Raw genomic sequence first — 25,200 nt, 5'->3', positions numbered from 1 at the left:
TTAAATTTGTGAGTACATTAGGTACCCGTAGTTCTTACTGGGGGGCAAGGTGTCACGAAATGCCTTCCTGAATCTGTTTACATAGATCAGGTATTTTCAGATATACTTGGTAATCAGGTTGTTACTTGTTATTCAGCCAATCACTGCAAAAGCAACCATATGAATAGTGGAATAATTTTATTTCCCCTTGGACTGAACCCGAATCTTAACACTGTGTGTCCTCTCTTCCCATACTTTACTGAACATTGCTGCTGAATATAAAAATAACATCCCTCAAAATACTGGAGTGAGTTTGGCTTGGAAGCCTTTTCTGCCATCTCCAGAGCCAAATTTCACTTTGCCACCAAGCAGCTCAGCAAACCCAGAAAACCATGGGAGCTCATCTTCTTTTGAACACTAGAGAATTCTGAACCTTTTTCAGGTTCAGAATTGCACTACAGATGGGTTGTTAGACATAAATCCCTTCTCAATTCAGATCATTACAACTAACTCCCCACTACTTCTGCAAACTGCTATTCAAAGGACCTCCCCCACTATGCACCACTCTCAACTGCAGGACACTGCTATTTCTCATAAAATGAGAAGCAGGCTCTCCTCTTGGTCTATTCTCCCCGATGATGTGCTGTTGTCAGTCCACAGAAACTTGAAAGACAAATATTCACTGCCTTTGTGCTACCTTCTTTCTTCATATTCCATTTTAAAAAAGGGCAAGTAGAGGCAGTTCATAGTCTATCAACCTGATGTCAGAAGTCATTTGCAGCTCACCTTTTTGGCCTGACTTTGTGACTTATGAAAAACCTACCAGCCATTAAATCCCCCTCCTATGTCTGGAGTCCTGTGATATCTTATCAATTTGAGGATATATTCTTGAACTAAAAAGACTACATCAAGTTCATAGTTCAATGCACTGAAAATTTTTAATTCTTATAAAAAGATGACCCAGTGACCATGCCCAGGTGCCTTAGTCTGGAAGTAAAAGGACTTTTTCACTAGGCAGGGTCACATTCAGTTCCACAGATCTCCAGGTCTACTGGGCATCATGGATGTTACACATCCCAGCTGCACACAGAGGAAGAGACATGCCAATGACACGTTCAGTAACCAGGCAAGACCTCAGGTTCCTCTGCTTTGAGTGTGCTCATCCTACACCCTGACCACCTTTAGAACTTGGGATATAAAGGCTGACACATACTGTAAAGCTGGCTTGCTTTCCTCTTAGGAGACATTTGCATATATCATCCATTTATTTCCAGATGTAATCAGATACAAAGAAAGAACCATAGTATTCCAATAAAAAAGAAAGCATCTTTAAATTCCCAGTCCCTAAGACTTACATTGCATTGGATTTCCAGCCTTCCCCCTGATTCCTGGAATAGTCTTGCCATTCAAATCAACACAGAAGCAATTTGTTCCATAACACTGGAGTGGCAGAAAGTCTCCATCCTCAGTACAAGAGGGAATAAAGAGATCTGATCCTGCAGGCAGGCTTTGCTTCAGGTTTTTCAGGTTTCTCCTTTGCTTCTCACACTCAGTGGGGCACCTTGGGCGTCTGCCTCGACGTCTTGAGCCTGGAATCTCCTTACCCAAAGTGTCCAAACACCAGCACTCTCCTGCATAGCACTGAACCTCCTCATACCTCCCCTCCTTGGTGCACGTTGGAACAAACAGGTCCTTTGGCTCCTCACCACAGTCTCTAGATCCCAGTGCCAGTTTCACTACTTCACCTAAATCTTCAGCAACACTTTCAGGGACAGAAATCACTTGCTGAAGAAAAGTAAAGAACTCTGGTAGTTCCAGGATAGAAGAAAGGAATTTCATCCGATTCTGATTGTCCTGCAGAATTACTGTGAGGCCAAAGCTGCTCACAAGAGGTTTACTCAAAATGGAGCTCCCCTCTGATATGTTCAGTGAAAATGCCTCAGCTGACTCCAGAGGGCCTTGGCCATTACCCATCTCTGACAGATCCTCCTGTGGGAAAAACTGGCCAATGCTGTACTTCCCACTAGTGCCAAGGACCCCTGTGAAGTTAAACTGGATCAAGTTCTTCAAGAACCTTCCTCCAAAGAGGTTTTCTTGGAAACGCTTTGGGTTGGCAGTAAATTGCAGTGCCACTCGAGCCAGTTCCCTGGACGGGAACATCCCTGGGATGGCTTCACTAAGGGTGGATTCTAGATCAGGAGTCTGGCTGGCAAAGGGGCTTTGTGCAAGTGGAGATGACAATCCAGAGTCCAGAAACAGCTCCTTGAAAGAGGGAGGGCAGGGCCTTGAAAAGCCATCAGTTTTGCCTGACTGCTTATCTGGTGTGGAAAACAAACTGGACTGACTGAAGTAGCCAGCAGGGCCATAGAGGAGCCTCGACAAGGCCCGTCGCCGCTTGGAGATGCACGATTGCTCCTCACCTAGAGAGAGTTTTAAAAAAGAAAAAAAAGTACATTTTGGCACCTCCAGAACCTGTAATTCTATCGCTCACTTTCAAGCAGCTAAGGCAAAAACAACATTAAAGTATAGATTATCCTGCTTCTCAACTACACATCATGCACATTGTTAAGGAATTTGAAATGTCAGTGCCTATGGCCTACAAATAAAATTCTCCAGTCAAGACCCAAAATGAAAGGAAGCATTCCTTCCCCACTGCTGAGTTCTGTGCTTAGTGCTCTTTTACTGGTTTTGTTGCTTCCCAATGGAAATTCTCATCCCTGTTCCCATGGCTGAAAGAATGAAAAATGTCTTTTCCAAATATTTTATCTCTCTAGTAGGATCCCTGCTGCTAATAAAAACCTCCAATGATCCAGGTGAAATGTGGGAACCTAAAAAGGAGAAATAGATTGTGGAAGAACACAAAGTTATTTTAAGCAATATACACCAATTAGGAATTTATGGAAGTTTCCTTACTAGATCTTCAGTTTCATAGTGAAGTGTTTATTGCAAGAGGTTTGAAAATGAATTTTTAAAATTAGCAGTAATAAAGTGGTAAGGACCAGATGGCATTAATGAATGAGCTCTAAGGGAAAAAATGACAGAATTTAAAAAAATAATAATCAAATGTCAGCATACCAAGGGTACCAACAGTGGCCCTGGGCACCCATATCCTGGGCTAAGCTGTGTCACAGGTGTAGCTGCACCCAGCCCATCTGTGCACTGATACACAGGAAGCAACAGCTACAAGTTAGGATGCAACACATCAGTGAAAAAGGACAAAGCTTAGGCCTCGAAAGACAGCAAATAAGGAAAGACTTGGTAAATATAAAGACACCAAGAATCAGACAGACAGCATGGTTATGGCACTGACTGCATCTCTGGAACACACACAGCAGCTTAACTCAGTTACCTGCCCTTGGAAAGCAAAATTATAGAGAAGGGAGGCAAAAGTAGCAGAACTGTAGAGAAGGGGAGACAAAAATATTTTGAGGACAGAACAGCTTTTCCAGTATGAGGAGAGAACATTCAGCCTGGACAAAAAAAAATATGAAAAAGGTCTTAGAAAACAGGATTCACCACATCAATTCACAATAGACAATTATTATTCAGTATTTCTCACAGTACAGAGAAGTCCAGATGTAGAGCACATAATTATGATCATGAAATTTATTGCCAGAGAGTGCTAGGAAGGATAAAAGGTTAGAGGGCAAATAGGCAAATCCCTGGAAGATAACTCCATAGGGGAGGGCTGAACACAATGATCTGGACTCAGCCTCCAATTTGGGGCGTCTCCCACCTGCAGGAGGATATGTGGAAGTTATGTGCATTTTCTATGTTTCTCAGCCTTTCTTACTCAGTACCACTGCTGTCCCTGTAGGGGACAAGATGGATAAGCAACTTTAGTCTGCTCCAGCGCCAGCTCCCCGGGGCTCCCCACTCCATCTCCATTTATTCCACAACCAAGCAATATGATAAAGCAGTCACAAATCCTGTTAACAATAAAGATAAAAGCTGGAAACCTAGGAAGCTGCTAAAAAGCTAAGCAAGTAATCTGATGTTCTGTGATTGATGTCTTTCTCAGTCCTGCTTTTGCACCCTTGTCACGCTCTGCAGTTCCTGACAGGAGCTCAGGGCCCCTTCCCAGAAGTTCCTTTGTAAAAGAACTTTCTGTAGGATGGGCCCCTTCTGTTTTCAGTGCTGGCTCTTGATGGCTGGAGGGATGAAGAACATTCCTCAGAGGGCCAATAAGTTAGTGTAAGCCACAATTCCACAAGAACAGTAATATGAAACAAATGTAGGATCACGGGTCATAAACACTCTCCCCTCCTACCCACTGTTGAATCAAATCAAAACAGAGGAAGAAAGAATAAACACCAAAGGCACTGCTGGATTGAATCCACTGCAGAAGGTCTGAAAAGAAGCACGTCCCCATCAGGACTGCCTGGTTCTCTGACTCCTCCAGTGTTAACACTGCTGAGCGTGAGAGCCAAAGACATTAAACAATCACAGAATCATTAAGTTTGGAAGAGACCTGTAAGGTTATTGAGCCCAATCACTAACCCAGCACTGCCAGGCCTGCCACTAAACTGTGTCCCCAAGTACCACATCTACATGGGTTTTGAACACTAAATAAAACAGAGGAGAACTGGAGACACACACATGGCACGTAGCTGTCTGAGGACTCCAGCCATAACTTCATTAAATACTTTCTCAGGAGTTAATCTGTGAAACCTCTGCAGAAATTTTTCCCTGCTTAAATTTCCTGAGTCTGCCAAAAAAAGCTGTAAGCAGCCTGAAGTCATTGCCCCCTTTCTTCACCCCACCCCCAAAAAAATTATCAGGAGGGCTCAACAAAGCATACTCAAAGAGAAAACAACCAGCTCCAACATATGACAAGGCCTCTCAGAGGTTCCCTTGTAATATCCTTGATGATCAGCCTTGAAGGCACGCTGAAGTTTTCATTTCACAGCAAGCCTGTGTGTGCCCAGAGCACTCTGAGCACTCTGAGCTGTGACACCTAGGGCAGATTCCTCCTTTTTCAGCTGCATGGGAAGCTGTGTGTGTCTCACAGACACAGCAACTGCCTTCCCCTAAGGCAGCCCCCACATTAAGACCCTGCATCCCAGCCCTCCAGCACAATCCTGAATATTTAGGTAATGCACTTCAGAGCAAAGGTTTTTAACTTTCCTCCTCCCCTCCAGTCCCTGGACATTTCTGCTGTCATTTCCATTTGGGGCACTGATTTGATGGTGTGTTCTCTGTGGAACCTCTCAAAGCCCTAACCTATACACCTTTCCTGAACTGTTTGTTGGGTGGTTTTTTACAGGACTTGGCAGTTTTCATGGCAAAACATACAGTGACAGAGTTGGAAAAAAAAAAACAGTCAGAATGGGAGATGAAATTCCACAGCATTTCACCAAAGGAAGGAGGTAAAACACAAAATCATCATCACTTGCTTCCTTGTATTACCCTAGTTATTCTCACTTAACACCTCAGTTCCTCTCTGATACCTTCAGTGAAAATGCCTCAGCTGACTCCAGAGGGCCTTGGCCATTACCCATCTCTGACAGATCCTCCTATGGGAAAAACTGGCCAATGCTGTACTTCCCACTAGTGCCAAGGACCCCTGTGAAGTTAAACTGGATCAAGTTCTTCAAGAACCTTCCTCCAAAGAGGTTTTCTTGGAAACGCTTTGGGTTGGCAGTAAATTGCAGTGCCACTCGAGCCAGTTCCCTGGACGGGAACATCCCTGGGATGGCTTCACTAAGGGTGGATTCTAGATCACGAGTCTGGCTGGCAAAGGGGCTTTGTGCAAGTGGGGATGATATCCAAATATCAGAGCTGCAAATAAAAGCCTTGCTGCATGCAAAACTAAAGGATCACAACAGAAAATAAAAGCAGTAGGATATTTAATAATTTCTTAGAATGCGACTCTTAACCCTGGGGAGGTTTCAGGACCTTTGACCACCAGAGTATGTCAGAGCCGAGAAAGGAGCTGGTCTGCTCTGTTCCCGTCTAAGGACACTGATGGATTTTCCCTTGGCCAGTCTCATACGTACCACAGGCCGGGGGCTGGCCTCGCCTCCGTGTGCCCGGCAGCTCCCGGCCGCGGCTGTCGGCGCACCAGCACGGGCCCTGCGGGTGGCACTGCCGGGCCGCGTAGGCCCCGCCGGCCGCGCACGACGGCACCAGGGGCTCCTGGAAACGCAGCGCGGCCGAGCGCTCCGCCTCGCACCGCGAGGGGCCTGGGGGGAAACAGCAAGCGTTAAACACGGAAAGCTCAGGGTTTCAGAGCCACCTCTCTTTGATCCCGTTGTTTGCCTGTTTGGGTGTTGGAACCCAGGAAATTCCTCTGGCTGCCCTGGAGGACTCGAGACCCTGACAGGGGGCTCAGACACCTTGGCACAAAGCCCAAGACCCCTGTGCCTTTGATTTTGACCCATGGAAAAATAATTTCCAACCTTTTTATGAAGAATTACAAGTCAAGAAAGTTTAAGCAGAATAATAGTTAGTTTGTGATGGGGTACAAAATAGATTTTTGGGGTTTTTAGAATGGGGGCTCGGGGTCCCAAGATGGAGAAATTAGGGTGTGCCTTGTCCTTTTTCCTTCTTCTTCCCAGCCTCCATCTTCTGGGTGATGTTGGCATTTTTAGATTGGTAGAGAGTAGAAACTCACTGTCTAACATAGATGATAGGTATTGGGAAGTTATGGTAAATAATGTACATGTAGTTTTTAGTATAAAAGATAACACTGCCTCCGAGGCCGTCAGAGCGCCTCTCTCTGACCTGCTGAACGGACCTTGGCAGGCCAGGAGAAAGAATTCCATAGATAAGAAACAATAAACAACCTTGAGACCAAGAACTGAAGAGCTCTGACTCATTTGACTGCTGGGCTGGGAAAAGAGACTTTCTAATATATCTTGGGGTCACTCTGACCAGAATAATTCCAAGATTTGGGAGAAAAAAAAATGAGGAAAAAGAATTTAGCTTCCTGATTGCTTCCAGTGATGCATCAAGTACTAGCTCAAAATGAGAATTCTCCATCCTCTTTTCCCATGAAGAATTTGCCCCACGGTTTTCTACTGTAGGTATTAATTTCTATGGAGGGGCTTGACAGCTGGCTTGCAAGCCAAGCTGAGTTAATAAAAGAAATAACAATTGATGATTTTTGAATGCATCCATAGCAAGGAAGAAGACAAGGCTGTCAGCATGGAAAAGATACATGAAAATTTTAGATTAGAAAAGATACATGAAAATTTTTGTAAGCTAGACTACGTGCATAAGTAGATGTGTATACGTGCCTTATTAAATTTCAGTAAAACTTTTGCCAGTTATACTGACTGTAATTGCTTTGCCCCAATGAATATAATAAGTTATTGTGATGTAGTTAGTGACTTAAGATCACACTTTGTTAAAAGTATAAGCTGGAGAACACGCAGAGTAAAAAAATTTTATCTTCTTAGACCCTGATCACGTGTGTATGTCATGTCTAATCTAATGGTGACAGTTTCTGAAAACTAACAGAAGATAAAATCTCAACACATTTTTCAGCCACGGCTGCAAGTAGGCAGAGAAGGAACATTTCTCCCAGGGAACCGTGCTGGAGGCTGGGGGAGCTCTAGACCTTAGTGAAAAAGCAAAGTTGGTCAACAGACAGATGTACAGCCTGGGGGACTGATTTGAAGGCAAACATCAATGTTCCTGAAGAGAATGAGGCATTGCTCTTGCAAACAGATCTGCACCTGACTGTGGAAATTTGGGCTGAGAATTTCTCCATTTCTCCCCAGTTTTCCATTTCCCTCTGCAACGACCTGGGAAAAAATTCAGCAAGTAATTTTTCTGGGATATGATCTCTCTAATACAAGACTTCACCATCTGAACAGAAATTTTGCTTGTTTATATTAACCTGCAATCCTACAGCCTAAACACTTTTCACCTTCAAGAAGTTTCCAGCTACACCCAGCTACCTGAGTGAGGCAGCGAGAGCACCATGTCAGAGCAACCTGTTCATCCAGGGGACTCTGGCAACTTCCCCAGTTTGAGTGGATTCAGGTGACAGTGTGAGAGCTTCCTAAGTCAGCAGAGCATCCCCCTCGGTGGCTGATGAACAAGGTCACGTCTCCATCTTGTGGCTGGTACAGCTTCATCTGTGCTGACAGCTGCTGCAGCCCCAGCCACAGCCAGAACTAAGCCAGAACCACTGTGCAGTGCAGAGGGAAGGTGCCTTCAAGATTTCCCAGAAGGATCAGCTTGTCCCAAAGCCAGGAAAACTGTGTGACTATACGGCCAAAAAAATGACATCAGTATCTGCTTCATATTTCTGGTGCTGCAACTCCTTAGCAAGAGTCAGAAAGCAATGTCAGAGGAGTTTGGGACTGTGGATGGGAGGATGAAGTATCACGGGAGATTCAAACTCTCCCCAGCCAAGGCAGATTGTTTGGGCTCTGGAATAGGAGGGAGGAGGTAGCTGCCCTAATGTCCTGCAGAGTTCATTGCCTGTAGGTGGAGAAACTCTCTCCCCATGCCTGCCCTGACCAGGGAAGGAATGGGCCCAAGGGCAGATCCAAAAGTTCAGCCTTGCTGGCCAAGGCTCTACAAACTTTTGTGTGGCCTCCTGGGAATGGAGTGTGTTGTAGTCAGTGTAAAATCCTTCCTGTTTCTGAGTGTACCTACATAAATTAGGGAGCATTTTCTCAGGCTTTTAATTTAATAAATCAACAAATCCATCTCTATAGTCTCAGGGCAAGAGATACAGAGAGTTCATGGGATTTCAAACAATGTGACCTGCAGGCATGTGGGAAAGCATTGATCAGAGGACAGGGACAATCTGCTGGTAAAGAATGTACAGTGCAGAGGATAAAAGCCATCTGCAATTCAGGGACCTTGATTCTTGCATTGGAACTGTGATATTAAACGTTTTTAGAGCAGAAAACTCCTAGAACAACTCTCCCCAACAGCAGCTGTCACATAAAAGCTCCAGAACTGCCACCTGATTTGCAGGGCATCTCCTGGGTGCTACTTACACCTGAACTTGCCAGAGGTGGCCAGCTGGACCGCCAGGAATCGCCTCTGCAGGATCCGATGGATGCTGCTCTCCGTGAACGTGCGGGCAGGCTCCGGCCCCGAGAAAACCGTGTCGTAAACCTCATCCAGCAGCAGCTCCAGGCCTGGGAAAGAGACTTTTAGCACAGGGCCTGCTTTTAAGAAGTCACCCTTACCCCAGAAGAACAAAGCTGGGAGATTCTCAGGAAAAATAAATCCACTTCCCTCAACAAGTCAAATGTAAAGTTATACTGCATAACCCTCAGGCACCACATCCTGCACTGAGTGCTGGGTGCCCAGGCACCACCTTTGTGCCTTGACCTCTACCAAAACAAGCAGGAGAAACATCCCATACCTCGCTATAGGCTGTGGTTTTGTTAGGTTCAGCCTGCAATACAGAAATTGATGGAATTTTGGAAACAGATGTTACCAAAACCAACTACCAGTCATTTTGGTTGCATGCAAAAGACCAAGACATTCAGTAGTTTCTTTGAGTGCACAGATTTTTTGAGAACTTCTTTCTTTTCTGGGAATTAAATGTTGAAGTTCTTGTCTATCATCTAAATTTCCAGCTATTGTGCTTTGTATTTTTTGCCCCTTAAAAAAAAATTGAAAATTAAAACCACAGTATCTAAGGAAGGTCTGGAAATTCTCAACCTCCTCATTCCTTCTTGCTGAAAAAGGAACATTCTTTCTTCTAAAGCATCCCATCAACTATTACCATGCCTAAATCCTGAGGTTATGAGAGAAGAGGATGTCCCTGCCCGTTGTAGACAGGTTGGACTAGATGGTCTTTAAAGGTCTTTTCCAACCCAAACAATTCTAGATTCTACCTAAGCAAGAAGAAAAGAATTCATTCTTCAGGCCTTTTATATTCCCCTGGATTTGCTAATAGGACATATCAAATAGGACACGGCTTTCTAGTGTGGGCAGAAAGTGGACATTCAGAAATCCCATTCCACATCCCAAAGAGGACAGGATTAGCTCCCAGGCACCAACTTCACTCATCGCTGACTGAAGCTCTGCTCAAAAGGGTGGGATTTCATTAGTGAGCTCCAGCCCTTCCCCTGGGCATTACACTGGTCACATTGGTCTTACCCCTTGTAAGAGTGAAATTGAACTTCCAGATGAATCTGAAGACTGACAGTTGTTATTTGTCCTTTCCCTTGGGAATTCAGCACCCCCCAGATCAGAGGATGAGATGCTGGAAGGCACTCACCTGTGTCTGCTAACTCCCTCCCCAGGCTGTCCACACAGTAACAGTACCCAGAGATCTCCGGGAACGCTTCCCTCACCGAGCTGAATTTTTGGAAAGCCCTTGGGAGCCTGGAATAAAAAGCAGCCTGCTGTGAAGAGCCCAGGGAGGCCCATCAACCACAACAAAGAATCAGCTGTTTCCTTCCTGATTTTGTAGGAGAAGGATGTCTGCAGAGCACAAGGCCAGTACAAAAAGCTGTGGTCTCCTTTTGGCAGCCAGGCTCTGACATGATCCAGAGTGCTGTTTCAGCAGGATGGCAACTCTCCTAAATGTCATTTTTCTAAACAAACAGTGGATAATCTCCCTTCAAACAGATTTCTGAGCCCTCTTAAGCATGTACCCAGCAACTAACTCACTTTCAATTCTATTCTCATCTTCGGAAGCCTGTCAAAGAGTGTAAAATAGACGGGCGTTGGCTTAATGTTACTACAACACTCATTCATTAGCTCCTTCCACAAATCTGCATGAGATGGCAGAATGCCTAAAAAAACAGGTTGCTTCCCCTTCCTTACTTGCCACATACAATTTCTGCACTGAATTAAGTACAAGAGCTAATAAAAACCTTGCTGATATCTTTCATTTTCAAGGCATGGCTCAACAGATTAAGGAGAAAGAGAAAGGGATTTTAATATGAAACAAGACATTGGCTTCTGGAGATCAAGGAGATGGTTTCCAGTGTAATATTCTAGGAGTGACAACAGCCAGATTCCAGCAAAGCAATTATTTAAGAAAGAAACTTAATAAAGTCCAAGTTGGAAAAAACCATAATAAATGTGGTCGTAACTGACAGACATCCTAGGGTTTCTCCAAGCAAAAGATAAGTTTCAAGTTCTAGTTTCAAAGTGCCAAGTTCTAAAACAATCATATTATTTTATGGACACATCCCCTTACCCTGAAATACTATAAAGGTGTGGTGTTCCAGCTGCATGTGGCTTATTTGGAAAAAACGTAGCCACAAGGAAGTGGGATTTTCTGCTCAACACCTCCAGAGAGTTACACAAATTACGTTTTTACCAAGGACAGACACTCAGCAATAAGAATATTCGTGGATTGGGCACTAATTAACTGGGGAAAAGCAGTTCACAGCCTCCCTTTGAAACGTGACCAGGCTCAATTCAGTGCCACACTCCAGCAGCCTCAGGAATGCTCTAGAATGTGTAGCCTGAGAACAGCAGTGAAATGCTTGTCTGGCTTAGAGCTGCTGCTCAGCTCTGCAGAGCAAGGGGTCTTTGCCACCTCCAGGACTTTGCCTGAATCACAGAATATTCTGGGTTGGAAGGAACCTTGAAGACTATCTAGTTCCAGCCCCCCTGGGCAGGGGCTGCTTCCACTAGACCAAGTTGGTCAGGGTCCCATCCAGCCTTGGCCTCCAACACTTCTAAGGATGAGGTATCCACATTTTCTGTAGGTAACCTGTGCCAGTGCTTCAGCACTCTCACAGGAAAGAATTTCTTTCTAATATCTAAATCTAAACCTACCCTCTTTCAGTCCAAAGCCATTCCCCTTTGTTCTAACACTACTGCATTTGTTAAAAGTCCTTCTCCCCCTCTCTTGTAGCCCCCTTTAGATATTGAAAGGTGCTATAAATTCTCTTAAGAGCCTTCTCTTCTCCAGGGTGGACTCCCTCAGCCTGTCTTACAGGAGAGGTGACTCCTGGGGGCTCCACCACCTCCTGTCAGGAGAGCTGGACATGTTTCTGCTTCCACAGGACATCAAAGCCCAGCCTTGGAAATGCCCAAAGCAAGAGCAGCTCTGTCAGAGGAAGGGGCTGTAACCTCAGGGTTGTCCCAGTGTTACCCAGCAGTGCTCCCGTCTCAGAATTTGTACATCCCTGTGTAGTGCTGCTTTGCTCTGGCACCCTTCCACATCTTCAAATTAAAAGTCCACTGACCCCCTCCACTTTGGATTGTCAAAACCTCCACTGCTGACACTAGCATGCTGAGAGAGATCAAAATGTCACATTTCAGGGCACAGAGGGACTTCTGCCAGCATGAAAACAATACAATTTAAGGTATAAACATATAAATAGTATATTTCTATAGTGTTCAATGTGCACACAGGCATAAACAGCTTGGGGTATTTTAAGACCTTTCAGCTGCCCTGGATTATCATGCACTGTCCACTGCCCAGTCAGGAATATGATCTTTTTTCTGCACTGCTCATGTCCTTGGAGCTCATCACCTCAGCATCTCAACCTCTGAGTGACACAGGATTCAATGGCAAAATTTGCATCCTGCTTTCTTTCATTTTCAACATTAAAAAATCACACACACTATATGGGGCAGATGGGTAGTCACATCTTGTCATTCTGTTTATTTTTGTTCCAAGTTGAGAGTAAAGCTAAATAAATTACAAACAGATATAAATTAGGCTCACACAAACAAGAGGGCAAAACTTTTCTCACCTTATATGGAAAACCCAATTCTTACCATATTTATTATTTTCTCAGACTCTTTAACCACAGCCATCAAGAGGGCTAGCATTAACACAGAATTCCTCATTTTTCAGAGCCAGTCCAAACCAACTGTGACTACATTTAAGTTATGGATAAATTTCTAGTGCTTCTATGTATTTCAACAATAATGCTCACACTCAAAAATACAGGGAAATAAATAAATGTGAAGTTGTTTGCCTTCAAAATATGAGTCTCTGCTATTGGCTTCCAGCAAAGACAACTCATTATTGATTATAGCAAGAAAGTAAAAAAAAAAAATCTTCCTTGGCTTTTGATTTTTTGGTAATTCCCATCAATCTGCTAGAGGGTGCTCTGTATGGCTGCCTATCCAGGCAGGACCTGGACAAAGTTCATGCAGAAAAAGTAACAGCAGCCAAGCCCTCCACGTGAGGCAGGAAATTTGGGCTCACCTTTCTTTTTGGAAGTCTTTTGTTTGGGAAAAGTCTCAGCTCTAAACTTCTGAGTTTCCCCATTTGTTTGTTTGGGGGAGGTGGTTTAACATACTGGCTTTTTCTGGAATATTTATGAAGGTCTAAGGAAACTGTTTGGAAAGAGAGGTAGGATGATATGTCTACATTTTAAAAATCAGTCTATGAAACCAAAGAAAGTTTCTCCACTGGTTCCTAATGAACATAAAATATGGGTTAAAACCCCTGTTAAGCTACAGCCCTTTGTTGTATAACTCAGCCTTTCAACTCCACATTCTTCCCTGGTTTGGAGAAGGAATAATGACATTTCAGGCAGGAGTAGTGTGAAAATAAATATATTAATGACCTGAAATACCCAGATATGATGTCAATAGGTTAAGCCAATGTCATAATTAGAAGGTAGACAGCTGGGACTGAAATGATCCTGCTGTGATTAATTACATTACACGGACAGAAAATAAATCCAATCTCACAGGTCTTTGGAAGCAAATCTCCCAGTGGGAGGAAAAAAATGTCAATTTAAAGCATTGATTTCTCCACTGTAGTTGCTTTTTAGCATTTCAACACCAACAAACAAAAGATCCAGATTATTTTGCTCTCACCAAAATAACCTCTCTTGATGCTCTGACAAATTTGCACTGTGCATTCAGACCTGTCTTTCAGTTTTACTTAAATTTAAAAAAAAAAAAACCTCCACTCAGCAAAACTCTCATTTACATTAAAACACCTTTGCTGTTACAGAGCCAAGTCACAATGAGGTGTTATGTTTAGTGCTCTGCCCTCCACCAGGGAAACTGGTGCTGACTGAAGAGCCAAGTCAGTGGCACTTCATGAGACACTGAAAGGTTTCTCTGGAGAGTCTGAGCATCTGCACCAAAACAAACTCCTCTCCCATCAGCTCCCCTTGCCCATCCCTGTGACTCCATCACAGTGTAAATTCCCAGCTCCTCTACCGGACAACTGCCTCCTGCCCCCACAGATAAGGATTTGATCCAGTATTCTGAAGCATTCCCCAACCCTCTGCAACCACCTGAAGCCAGCTGTGCACCAGCACAGCTGTTCATCATTTACTGTTTCACCCATGTGAGCAGCCCTGGCACTGCCTAATATATTTAGGCAGGTAAGAGGTTCTCATCATCAGATGGAACCTCATCTTTGCATGCTATCACTTGTCCATCTGCTCTCATCTCCCATGTGGAATTGTCTTTCCTACCTCATATATATATCCAAATTCCTCTGCTCCTTCTACATTTATCTCACTTGCTGTTGTCTGTCTTGAAAGTAGCCCTGGCTACCTTTCCAACTACAGATCACAATGTGGTATCCAGTGCTGTGTGAGGACACACCAACTAGACTTCAGGGGTGGAATATATATATATATATATATATATATATATATATATATATATAAATCAGCAGATTTAATTCAGAAGAAAAAGGTTTTTTCACTTGGTCCATTCTTTAACAGAAATCTCATAATGTGCAGTTACAGAATTAGGGCTTCGTGTAGCACAAATCACAAAAAAGCAGTCAGATGGTGCCTTGAAGGGGTATGCAGGATTACATTCTCGATTCAGAAGCCTGAGCTCTTACCTGTTGTAACTATGAACAAGATCAAAAACACTCATGTCTGTTGTGTTGACAAACTTGCACTGGACAGGCAGAAACTCTCCATCTGCTGAGCACTGTGGTGGGCTCTTCTCCCCAAACCCATGCAGGATGCGACGGTCTCGGATCTCACAGTTCCCTGGACCTAATGAGAAAAGAGGTAATGTTGATTTGTTTATTAACTTTCCCCAAACAGCTGAATGGCCACCCTGTTGTTTAAAAGGGGGTTACATTGAGCAGGGACACTGAGGTGCATCATCTTGTTTTTATGAAGAGCAGGGAATTGGAGTCAATAATCTTATCAGTCCCTAGTCACACCAAGCCTTTCAAACCCACAAACCCCATCATTTTGTTGAATATCACTTACACCGTGCTGGCTTTCCTCTTTGTCTGGTACCATAAATCTCCATTCCCTCTGGATCTACACACCAGCACTGCCCCAGCTCTGTGTCACACTGCACCTGGTCGAAAGCCCCTGAATCCAGGCACTGAGGGATGTAGGACATGCTGCTGCCGTTGATGTATCGGCTCACCAAGATCCTCTGCTTTTGCAGCTGGCAAAAGGACAAGCCTGTGGTACCAGAGAGGGGCACGTTAGAGGAAGGTTCTTGTTGGGCACTGAGGCCTTTATTGAGGCAACATCTGAGTTTTCTCAGAATTACAAGTTTCTAAGTCTGCCATTTGGGTGGCAGACTTAGAAATTTGTAATTCTGAGAAAACTCAGAAGGTTTCTGAGTGGCATTGAGGTGGCAGGTGGCATGAGGGCATTGATGGACTTGAGGTTATGAAAATGGGTATAGAGAAGCCCACCACAGATGGGGTTGAAGCTCTCCAACTCAAAAAGCCATTACACTAAATCAATTTTTCATTCACAATTTGTCTTACTGGGACCTTCATAAATACAGACATCTAAGTGTATCAGGTCTCCATGTTAAGCCTTGAAGAAATTCCAAAACTTCCAATAGAAAGACCTAGCAAATTACCACAAACTAGAGTCCATTCAAGTCTGTGGCTAGCCTTTTCTTGATTTCAGCAGTTCAGTTGCAGAATTAAATGGTTCTTTACCCAATCTGAGCAAAAACAGAAACTTTTTACTTACAAGATATGGGATATCCATTCTGTTTGCTGCCAGGAACCTCAACACCATTCTCATCTACACACCAACAGGAAAGACCATTCCTACTGCACTGGACTGTCCTGAAGAAGATCACGAGTAACATTTTATTTTGTGTGTGCAGAATCCTCAGTCGGTACCAGACATAAAAAAACCCAAAACCCATAAAGCAAAGCAAACCACATCAAATACATCAAAATCACAAATAATGGAACTGGCAAGAGCTGCATTTCTGGTGACTCTGATCAGTGGGAACCCTTAATTCTAGTAATTCTCTGAAAACTTCAGGAATTGCAGATATATGAATTGAAGTCATTGAGGAAGCAAGCACATTGGACAGAACCCTAATTCTCATTATCTGAGATTCACCAAACACTTTGAGACAGTTTCTAAATCAAATCTAGAATGGTCAGAGCTGCCACCAGAGGCAAAAATAAAGATAATAGCAGAGAAATTAGAATCTGTACTCAGCCTCAGCTTTAACTTGTTGGCTTCTCGCACCTGCAAGCAACATGCTGCTCTCTAAATCACTGCTCCCTGTGTGCTTTTTAGTTCCTTCACTGCTTTTAGAAGGAAACCTGACTGTGCCATTGACCAGGGTGGATAAGTTCTCAGTCACTTGGCTGAGCTGTGCCAGCTGGAACATGCATTCACCCATGAGCACGTGTAGGATGACAGCAAACTGCACCACATTGCAAACTGCACCAACTATTTGACATGCAAATAATGCTGCCAAGATTGGCCTGTTAATCTTACATATACCTCTTAACTCTGAGATTACTTCCCATAACAGGGAATTTATTTGGGAGAGGTTGGATCTGCAACATGGCTCAGTGAAGTCCCTTCAAATTTCCTGCACCCCTTATCCTCCAGTCCACTGATGCAGTGGCTCTTCAAGACAGGCTAAAACTTCCAATAGCATCAAAAGGTCACATCATATGGCAGCACATTAATAGCAGGGGTGAATTACCTGAACTGGCCATCCTCTGAGCACTGAGGAACGTAGGCTTCTCCTGCTGAAAAAGCCTCTTCTCTCTGTAGCTCACACGGACGCAAGGGCTGGACCTCGGTCTGATATTCTGAAAACAGCAAGGAGATAAACACCTAAGGGTGGTCTCACCACAAACCCATTCTTACCAGAGCCCTGTTAGTGCCAGTGCTGCAGGGGAACAGGTTCAGGGGTCCTCTCTGGCTGTTTTCCCATTGCTCCCTGTGTGCATTTCCATGTGGGACAGCACAGGGAGGTACTGAACAAACCTGCTGCTCTGCCAGCTGCAGGATGAGCACATGGTGGAGATGATCATGAAACCCTTTGCCAGGCCTGTGTTTAGTTAGTCTCAGCTCTGTTCTTTACTGGCCTGGCTATAATTTTCTGGTACTTGGGGTTCTTTACTTACTTGTGCCTATGACCACAAAAGAGCCCTTTGTATAACCACACACACCACTATTAAATTTTCTGATTAATTATCCTTTACTGAAGCTAAGTCACTCACTATTTCCCCAAAAGGAGAGGCATTTCTTCTTAATCTCATAAAAGATTTGAAAATAATCAATTTCTAGCACTAGCATTAGACTAATTTATACTAGGAGCACTCTCAGTTTTCAGTGGGGCAAATGATCAACTGCTGAAGCCACCTAGCAAATTTTTAATGCATTCAAAGCTGCACTAGCTGCTGTTTTAGATGTAGAATGTAGAATGATGAAATTCAATAAGTTCTTTTTTTACAGAACAGATTAGTTGATCTGACACTTTCCTCATCCTTTAAAATCTGATTAATGTCATGCTCTTAATACCATGGATTAGTTTATAAAAATACAGCAAACAAATCCACAGCAATTTAGTCCAAATGTTTGCTTAAGCCAGTATTTGGTCTGAGCATGATCATACACTGTAGTGCAAATACATCATAAGTATCCTGAATGCTTTTCAGCCTGAAATAATTTGCAATTCATGGAACTTCTACAGCTGTAGACCATTCCTGTTCTTCTAATGCTTCTCAATCACATCTGTTTCTTGAGTTTTTACTGTGTCCCCTTAAGACCATGTGAAAATTTTCATGTAAAATTTCAGGTGATCTCATCTATAGACAATGTCACAGAGGCAAAGCTCCCCCTTTTCACCTCGGACATCACCTGCTCTAGGATGTGTGGAGATCCCTTTGTACAGTGATAGAGAGGGTCTACCAAGACATCTGAATTAAATGACTAATTAATTCAGTGATTCAAATCACTGGTTGTGCAGGGCTATCAAACTCAGGCCAAAGAACTGGGGGCAGCACTCAGACTGTCCAATATGTTTAGGTTCAAGCCTATATTAGACAATGGCACCTACAAGTAGAAGATGTGATTGAGGAACTTCACAACCCTGCAGCAGCACCTTTTCTTACCTCTGTTCCTTCTCTAGCCCTTGAGAAAACTGGCTTTTTCCACCTAAAATGTAGGTGTACAAACTCAGGTAAGCCTGACCACTTAAAGATCCTGATAGTTTAGTATTCAACCAGGTGCCCAGCCTTAGTTTGCACAGCACACAATAGCCTGCTAAATTTTCAGAGTGCAAGGTTCAAGACCATTATATACTTCATCAGGACAACACACACAGCAGCACAAAGATCAGTCACTCTTGGACACAGGCAGAGGAAAAGGACAAGTGTACTTACCAAATATATTGGCTGTTGCTATGCTAATAAAGCAACAGAGGGTGCAAAATGGGATGGAGCCCATCTTGCAATGGGGAAGCCCCATCCCCTTCTGTCCTGAGGCAGCTCTGTGCACCCCACAGAGCCTTTGCTGCCCTTTTATAGCACCCATTGTGGGGATGGGTTCACTTCAGTTCTGCTGGCTGGGCACAGAATTGGGTGAGTGACGCACACGAGGCTTCTGAGCAAACTCAAGAGGCCCCTTGAGCTGGAACTGCCCTCCTGGCTGCCCTCAGGCAGCTCTCATCCCTGCTCCAGGGAGCACAGCTGAGCCAAGGGGCACAGCAGGTGGCAGGGGGCTCAGTTACTGCAACAAGTAAATTGAGGATGTTGGAGTGACCCTGGGCAGAGCCCTGGCTCTCACCTGCCCCAGGGTGCAGCCAGGCTCTATGCTCCCTAGTGGAATTGCACGTTTTTGCACTCCCAGAGCTCAGCCTGCTGAGAGACAGACCTGAGTGAGCCCTCTGGGTGCTGCACATCAGGACTAAATAAAAGTCATAATGTGGTTTTTTACTAAGTGTCTTCACAGGATGGATGCACTCACTGGCTAAAGTGAATTGAGGATCAGAGTCAATTACATTCTATTGTTTTCACTCCCACTTGCACCATGCACTTTAACACAGCCAAGTATCTGACAGGCACAGTTTGGGCTTCATCCTCCAGCTGTAAGATCAGTATGACCATGAAGCTTCTTAGGTTAAGCTTTTTGGTACTAATTACATGCAAGATCCTCAAAATAAAACATATGAGAAATATTTCCTAGCTTACAGAATTTCACTTGTTAATTGGCCACCTCTTGTAACTGTGAGTCAGCATTTACTTGCACCAGGAATTAGGAGAACTCACCCTCACTTGTAACAAAGGTGGTTGGATAAATAAGCCCTAAGTCATTACTTAAATAATAACAGCACATGTTTGAAGCTGGATTTAACTTGATTTCAAGAAAAAGTGAGAGCAGCACTCCTGTTTGTGATTCTTGGGTACTAGACAGCCTAGAAACAACTCTGCTGATACTGTCCCACAGACTAAGATCACGACAGCAGTGATCCAAGCATCCTTCTGTGCCGGCTGTAGACCACTGCCATGCCACGGTGTTTGATGGATATGGTAAATATGATCTCCAAGAGCAGCACAAGCTTGCTTTAGCATGACTAGGCTTTTAAAAATGAGTGAGACTGTATTTGCACAAGTCCAGAATAGGTTGCTTGAAGGTTAATTTCAAAGTCAACAGTCTACAGAAAGATCAAGCTAAGAAAAAATGAAGAACATGGTCCAGCATATATGACAGACCAAAAAAATGCAACACTTAGGAGCATAAAGATGACAAATCCTGTAAGAGCCCTGATAAGTAGGCACAGAAAGAAATTGAATTTCTGGATTAGCACAGCATTTGTAGGGAAACATCCATGAAGAGCGAAAGAATCAGACTAAATAACCAGTATTTAACACCAGCATGGCTAAATCAGGAAAGAAGAAAAGTTTGAGCATAACATATATTTCTGACCCAAGGGCACTTCAAGAGCCTCAGGTTTGTGTCTGAGCCCCACACAGTAGGGCAGACACAGGAGAGCAACAAGAGAGATCCCAGCCCAATGCCACAGACAGGCTCTGCAGGGGCAGCAGCTCGGTGCTGGCAGGTCCTGTGATGTGCCCAAGCCAACAAAACATCTCCAGAGTGTGCTGGGGTCTGTGTGTGATACTGATTTAGCCCAGTTTTCTAAAGTTGTTAGAAAAGTGTTTTCAGGTTCCTTGCACAGCAAATGGGGAAAGGAGCTTATTAAGGTGGCTATTCACTTTCCTTCTTTATTCTTTGCTATAAAAGGCTGATAATGGAGGAAGGCAGACAGGAAAGCACAAAGTATCAAAGGACTATTATTATCAGAAAGAAGCACAAACTCACAATATCTATGTGTTGCTGATTCCCAAGATGATGTTTATTTCCTTTAGAAACACTCAAAAAACAACCTATGAACTACTCAAGCTGGGAAGAACAGCCAAGTCTTAAAAGTCTCTTAAAAAACCAAGTGAGAAAAGGAATTTTGGCAATTGGCATCACTCAAACCACTTCTAGACGTGCGTCAAACCAAGGTGGGCATCTTGGTACATGAACGTTCAAGGGGATGCAAGAGCCCGTGGATTAAAAAGGAAAAAAAGTTGTTTATAAAGCAATGTGTGGAATTCACATTCATCAGAGAAAAGAGGCACTTGTCTATCTATGGCTCATCAAATACAAAGTAAGAAAAGCCTTGCATAGCCTTCAGTGAAAGGACAATGGTATTGACCTCTATTTTTAGCACCTGAGAAAAGATGGAGTAACATATTAAATTAGCTCACCAATGAAGAGCAGAAAAGAAGTGAAAAAGGTCCCTGTGGCCAATATGGCCTTACAACTATCATGTCTTCAAAATCATTGCTCTAGTGCTGGAAATGAGGGTTTTGTTTTGTTGTACCTACTGGCAAAAGCTACTCAATCTATACTACAAACTACTACTGCTGGGGCAAAGATAAAGGTCAGTGGGATGAGACACTGAAATCACAAATCTCAAAGAAGAAGAAGAAGACATTTATTCATTGTTCCAGTTTTGCATACACTTAGCAGAAGAGACAGTTTGTGCAACTGCAGTTTTACATATTGAAAGGCCCAGGGATAAAAGATTCATGTATATAAATACACAGACATTTGTACCCACAGAAAAGTTACTCTTACCCCAATCAAATTTGAGCCTGAAAACTCAGCCTTAGCTTAAAAAAAGAACTGGAGGGCGCTTCCCAAATGAGGCAGCAAATTGGAAGCAAAAGTGTTAAGAAAACATTGTGAAATGACACTTACATCAACCAGTTCATTCATTTCAAACAATAATTGTTTTTCTGTGTTAAATAAAGCACCAGTGTTGGACAATCCTCTACATATTTTAAGAAAGCTACATAAAAAAAGGTTAACACCTTTTGTTACACTTAGATAGAGAACTAAAAAGCACATTTCTTTCTGAGACCTTGTGAAGCAATAATCTGTATCATCTCTGATTAAGACCTCATGTGATGCAAAAGTAAAAGACAACAAGATGACAGCCCTAGAAAATGCACTTTTCAGTGTATTCACTTTATTCATGTGACATATTCTTCACATTTAAAGAACAATAGGGAAGTTTCAGTCCTCCCCATGCTAAACTTGGCTAGAAAAGTGGGCACAGGACTTATCAAATCTTAAATTATAACTTTCCCTTTGGAAAAGAGCCTTTGGTGACAGAACCTAAAGAAGCCCATGTAGGAATATTTGAATTTGCATTTGTCCCTGCAGGAATTGACCATTTCTAGGACAAATAAAATGACTTTTTTTTTTTCCTTACTTATTTATTGAAAATAACAGAGTTTTCCTCTATCCAATAATACCACAGTGATTCCAGGTAGAAAAATAGGTATTTTATTCTCACAACACCAGGGATGCAGATGGGTTTGAAACCCCAAACAGGAGCCAGGTCTGCAACCACAGTGACACACAGGATTTGCAACTTGAATCAATTCAGTATTTGATAAAAAGAAGCTGAGGCAGTGAGAAAAGTCACCACCAGTCACAGAAGGACAGCAACAGGGTGCCAAAGTCTTGGTGTTGGTGGGACAAAACTGCTTTGGGTCTTTTCAATACTGCAATATTTAACCTTCTCTGAACTAAAGGAAATGGTGCAGAGCCAGTGGAGTCAGAAAGGAAGTTCAAGGGCAAACACAGCTCCTGCCACACAACAAAGCTGTGAATTCCATAAGCCACCAATGGAAAAGATGGATTAAACTTGAGGAGTCCATCTCTGTCAAGTGACTGATATAACTAATGGACCTAAAAATTTTGGTAAAGGAACCCTCAGTTTGTCAGAAGTGAAAGACACATTCAGGAAAAGGCAATTTGCACAAATATTTCATAGTATGTTTGTACAGATCTGATATCCTGTTTCTATGCAGACAAGACTCTGGGCTGGCCAGATGGTTGGTCTGACACAGGAAAACTCTTCTTCAGAAAGTCTCCTAATTCAAAAAAGTGTTTCAGTATGTTGCTCCAAGCCTGAATCTGGTCTTGTATCTTGTTTGAGAGCCTGCTTTGAGACTGTCCCTTCAACAATGATTAAAATGTTTTAGAATTAAAATTTTTAAGTTTATTATTTATTATTGTATCTACTTTTTCTGTGAATGAAAAAACTTTTCTATGTCAGTAACTTACTGAGATTCTGCCCAATTTCATTCATCTGCTGCTTATCATATGTGCCCTTGTCCACGGGATGTCTAAGAAAAGAACTTGCTCAGCATTGTGGGCGCATTTGTTTTCTACCACAGTAATGTCAAGAACAACTTGTGGATGATATTAAAATAAATTACTAAAAGCAAATTAAAATTACTTTGTAATGACATTGTACAAAGGCACATGTCTGCCCACAAGAAGAGATGCCATCACTGTGAACACATTGCTGAAAGACATTGACTTGTAAAGAATAAAGTGCATTGCAAAACTGAAACCCTGAAATTGTTAAAACACCAAAACAGTCCAAGAATAGAAATATCTTCTAATTACTCTGCCACATACATTAGGTAATTCAGTACTGTGAATAATTTACTGATTGTATCATTTGCCTACAGGCTAAAATACAACCAAAGATTCCCTCAAGCCTTACAATGGAGAAAGGTGAGTACCAATGACTGCACATAACCTAAGGACTACAGGCTAAACATGCAACTGAAGATTCCCTAATGCTTTAAAACATATGCAAACAATCACTAGCTCACCAGAAGAGAAGTCCATTGAAAGGGAGCCCAGGCACGTAACAATCTCAACAGACCTTTATTGTGAGTATTAGAATGCAGTCAACATTATTGCTATTATAAAAAACAAATCACAGAAGGAAGTATTTTGCTTCTCTCACAGAAGATTTAATCATAGTGCAGTGCTGCCTCTCTCAGAGTCTTTAGTGACAATACACTGATGCACGTGGCTACAGCTGAACACAGGAGGCTTGGCCAGTTTTCAGGAAAGGAAGACAGCTGTTTTGAGCAAACAGCAATTGAACTAGTTTCAGTTATCCCACCCACAGAGTAAGGGAAGGGGACTTCTGTCCTGAATGATTTTTCATGCTAGTTCATTTTCTGCATGTGGTCTCCAATTTTTCATTTGGGTTGTTCAGGCTGGTGCAGAATGGCTGCCAAATGCACAGTCTGCACTCGGTGCAGTGTATTTTCACCATCGTTACATGCTCTGTATTTGTTTTCCATATACAAACAGATATACACATAGTGTATAATATTTATTGCTTAGACAGACCCCCACACCCAGTGCCCAAGACATAACAAAGTATAATAGAAACCATTACTGAAGCATTTCAAAGTCTCTGCAAAATCCTCACCTCAAGCCATATGCAATCAGTACAACAGAAAAAAAAAAAATGTGAGCTAATAAAATGTGAATAGCAATGGGTATTTCAAAAGTGATTAAGCCTCTGATTTTAATAAGCACTCCAAAATTAAGGTGCATATACTGAAACATTTTTTAAGCAGTAGAGCAAAAACCTATAGTTCCAGTGTTCTAAACAATCCTGCTTGCAAAAGAATGGCATCATTGCACACACCCCCTTTACACACCAGCACCTCCTCAGAGCTACTAACAGGGCAAGGCAGCTGGGACAGCCTGACTGCTCTTTTGGCTGTGAAGCCCCTGCCTGCAGAGTCCTGCCCCTCCTCCACTTGCTGATTTTTACACCAAGCTCCAGTTCAGTTCAGGATCTGTTTTGTGCCTTTAGAGTTCCAGTGAAGAAAAATGGTTACAGCTTCCCTTTAAATACAAAGGGAAAATAGTGTGGTTTACAACATCAAATACTTTTATAATTTTACTGTAATGTTTGAATGACTCCTTTGCATCCCAACCCTCAGTCTGGTAAGGAGTGCTGGAGCCCAGCAGTGCCAGAGGGGTTTTGCTGTAATATTAATTCAAGTCTATTTAAGTCTATTTAGAAGCCAGATGGGAGTAGAGGAAGATCACCAATTGCACAAGACAGAGGAGGCTTACTTAAGAAAGGCATCAAAAACACCTGGAGATTTTGATTACGGTGCACACATTCCAACTGTACAGAAGTCCCAGGATGCTCTGGAGGCTGTGGACAGAAGAGCCAAAGAGGCCTTTCCCCATGACTGCTTCCCACAGCAGCCAGGAAGAACTGGGCATGAGAACAAAGGAGTAACACCCTCCAGGCACCTCAGAAGCCAGAGTACAGAAAGCTGAAGACTGAAAGGAGAAAAAGATGCAAGCTGCAGAATGAATAGATGAACACATGTAGAAGCTCAGAGATAAAATTAAGAGAGACAGGTGGCTGTCAGCCCTACAAGATTACTGCACCCATGGAAGAATAGTTTCAATTCTTTCCACACAGCAAATACAGGAAATCTATCAGAAAATTGCAACCCATCTTCTTTGTCTATTTGAGAGAAAATGACAGGCTTCTACCACTGTAAACCACTCCACAGCTGAAAAAAGATCTATGCATCTAAGGCCAGAATATCCAAAATATGGGCACTATTCAACCTACAGCTACCCAAGAAAAGGGTTAACAGGAAGCACTATTCCCTGCAATATGACCTGAAGTATGTCCATTTTGTAACCAGAACGTGGCAGCCCCTTCATGTCATACCAGAGCACAGCACCAACACCA

The 25,200-nt window shown here is 43.0% G+C and overlaps 1 protein-coding gene across 1 annotated transcript in view; it reads right to left on the bottom strand.

The window, feature by feature from the left end:
- Positions 1-18,545, bottom strand: part of TG (thyroglobulin) — a 146,386-nt gene extending 127,841 nt beyond the window's left edge. Inside the window, exons 1-9 of the mRNA XM_059846627.1 lie at positions 18,482-18,545; positions 16,795-16,903; positions 15,810-15,907; positions 15,078-15,281; positions 14,696-14,855; positions 10,181-10,287; positions 8,943-9,086; positions 5,979-6,164; positions 1,335-2,399 (exon numbers count right to left, since the gene is read on the bottom strand). Of these exons, the coding sequence (XP_059702610.1) occupies positions 1,335-2,399; positions 5,979-6,164; positions 8,943-9,086; positions 10,181-10,287; positions 14,696-14,855; positions 15,078-15,281; positions 15,810-15,907; positions 16,795-16,903; positions 18,482-18,545 (2,137 nt within the window). The remainder of the gene's footprint in view (positions 1-1,334; positions 2,400-5,978; positions 6,165-8,942; positions 9,087-10,180; positions 10,288-14,695; positions 14,856-15,077; positions 15,282-15,809; positions 15,908-16,794; positions 16,904-18,481) is intronic.
- Between the last annotated feature and the right edge of the window lie 6,655 nt (positions 18,546-25,200).

The sequence above is a fragment of the Haemorhous mexicanus genome, chromosome 1, assembly GCF_027477595.1.
Source record: "Haemorhous mexicanus isolate bHaeMex1 chromosome 1, bHaeMex1.pri, whole genome shotgun sequence".
NCBI lineage: Eukaryota > Metazoa > Chordata > Aves > Passeriformes > Fringillidae > Haemorhous > Haemorhous mexicanus.
Note: the sequence above shows the minus strand (reverse complement) of the source record. Positions and strands in the feature narration are given on the sequence as shown.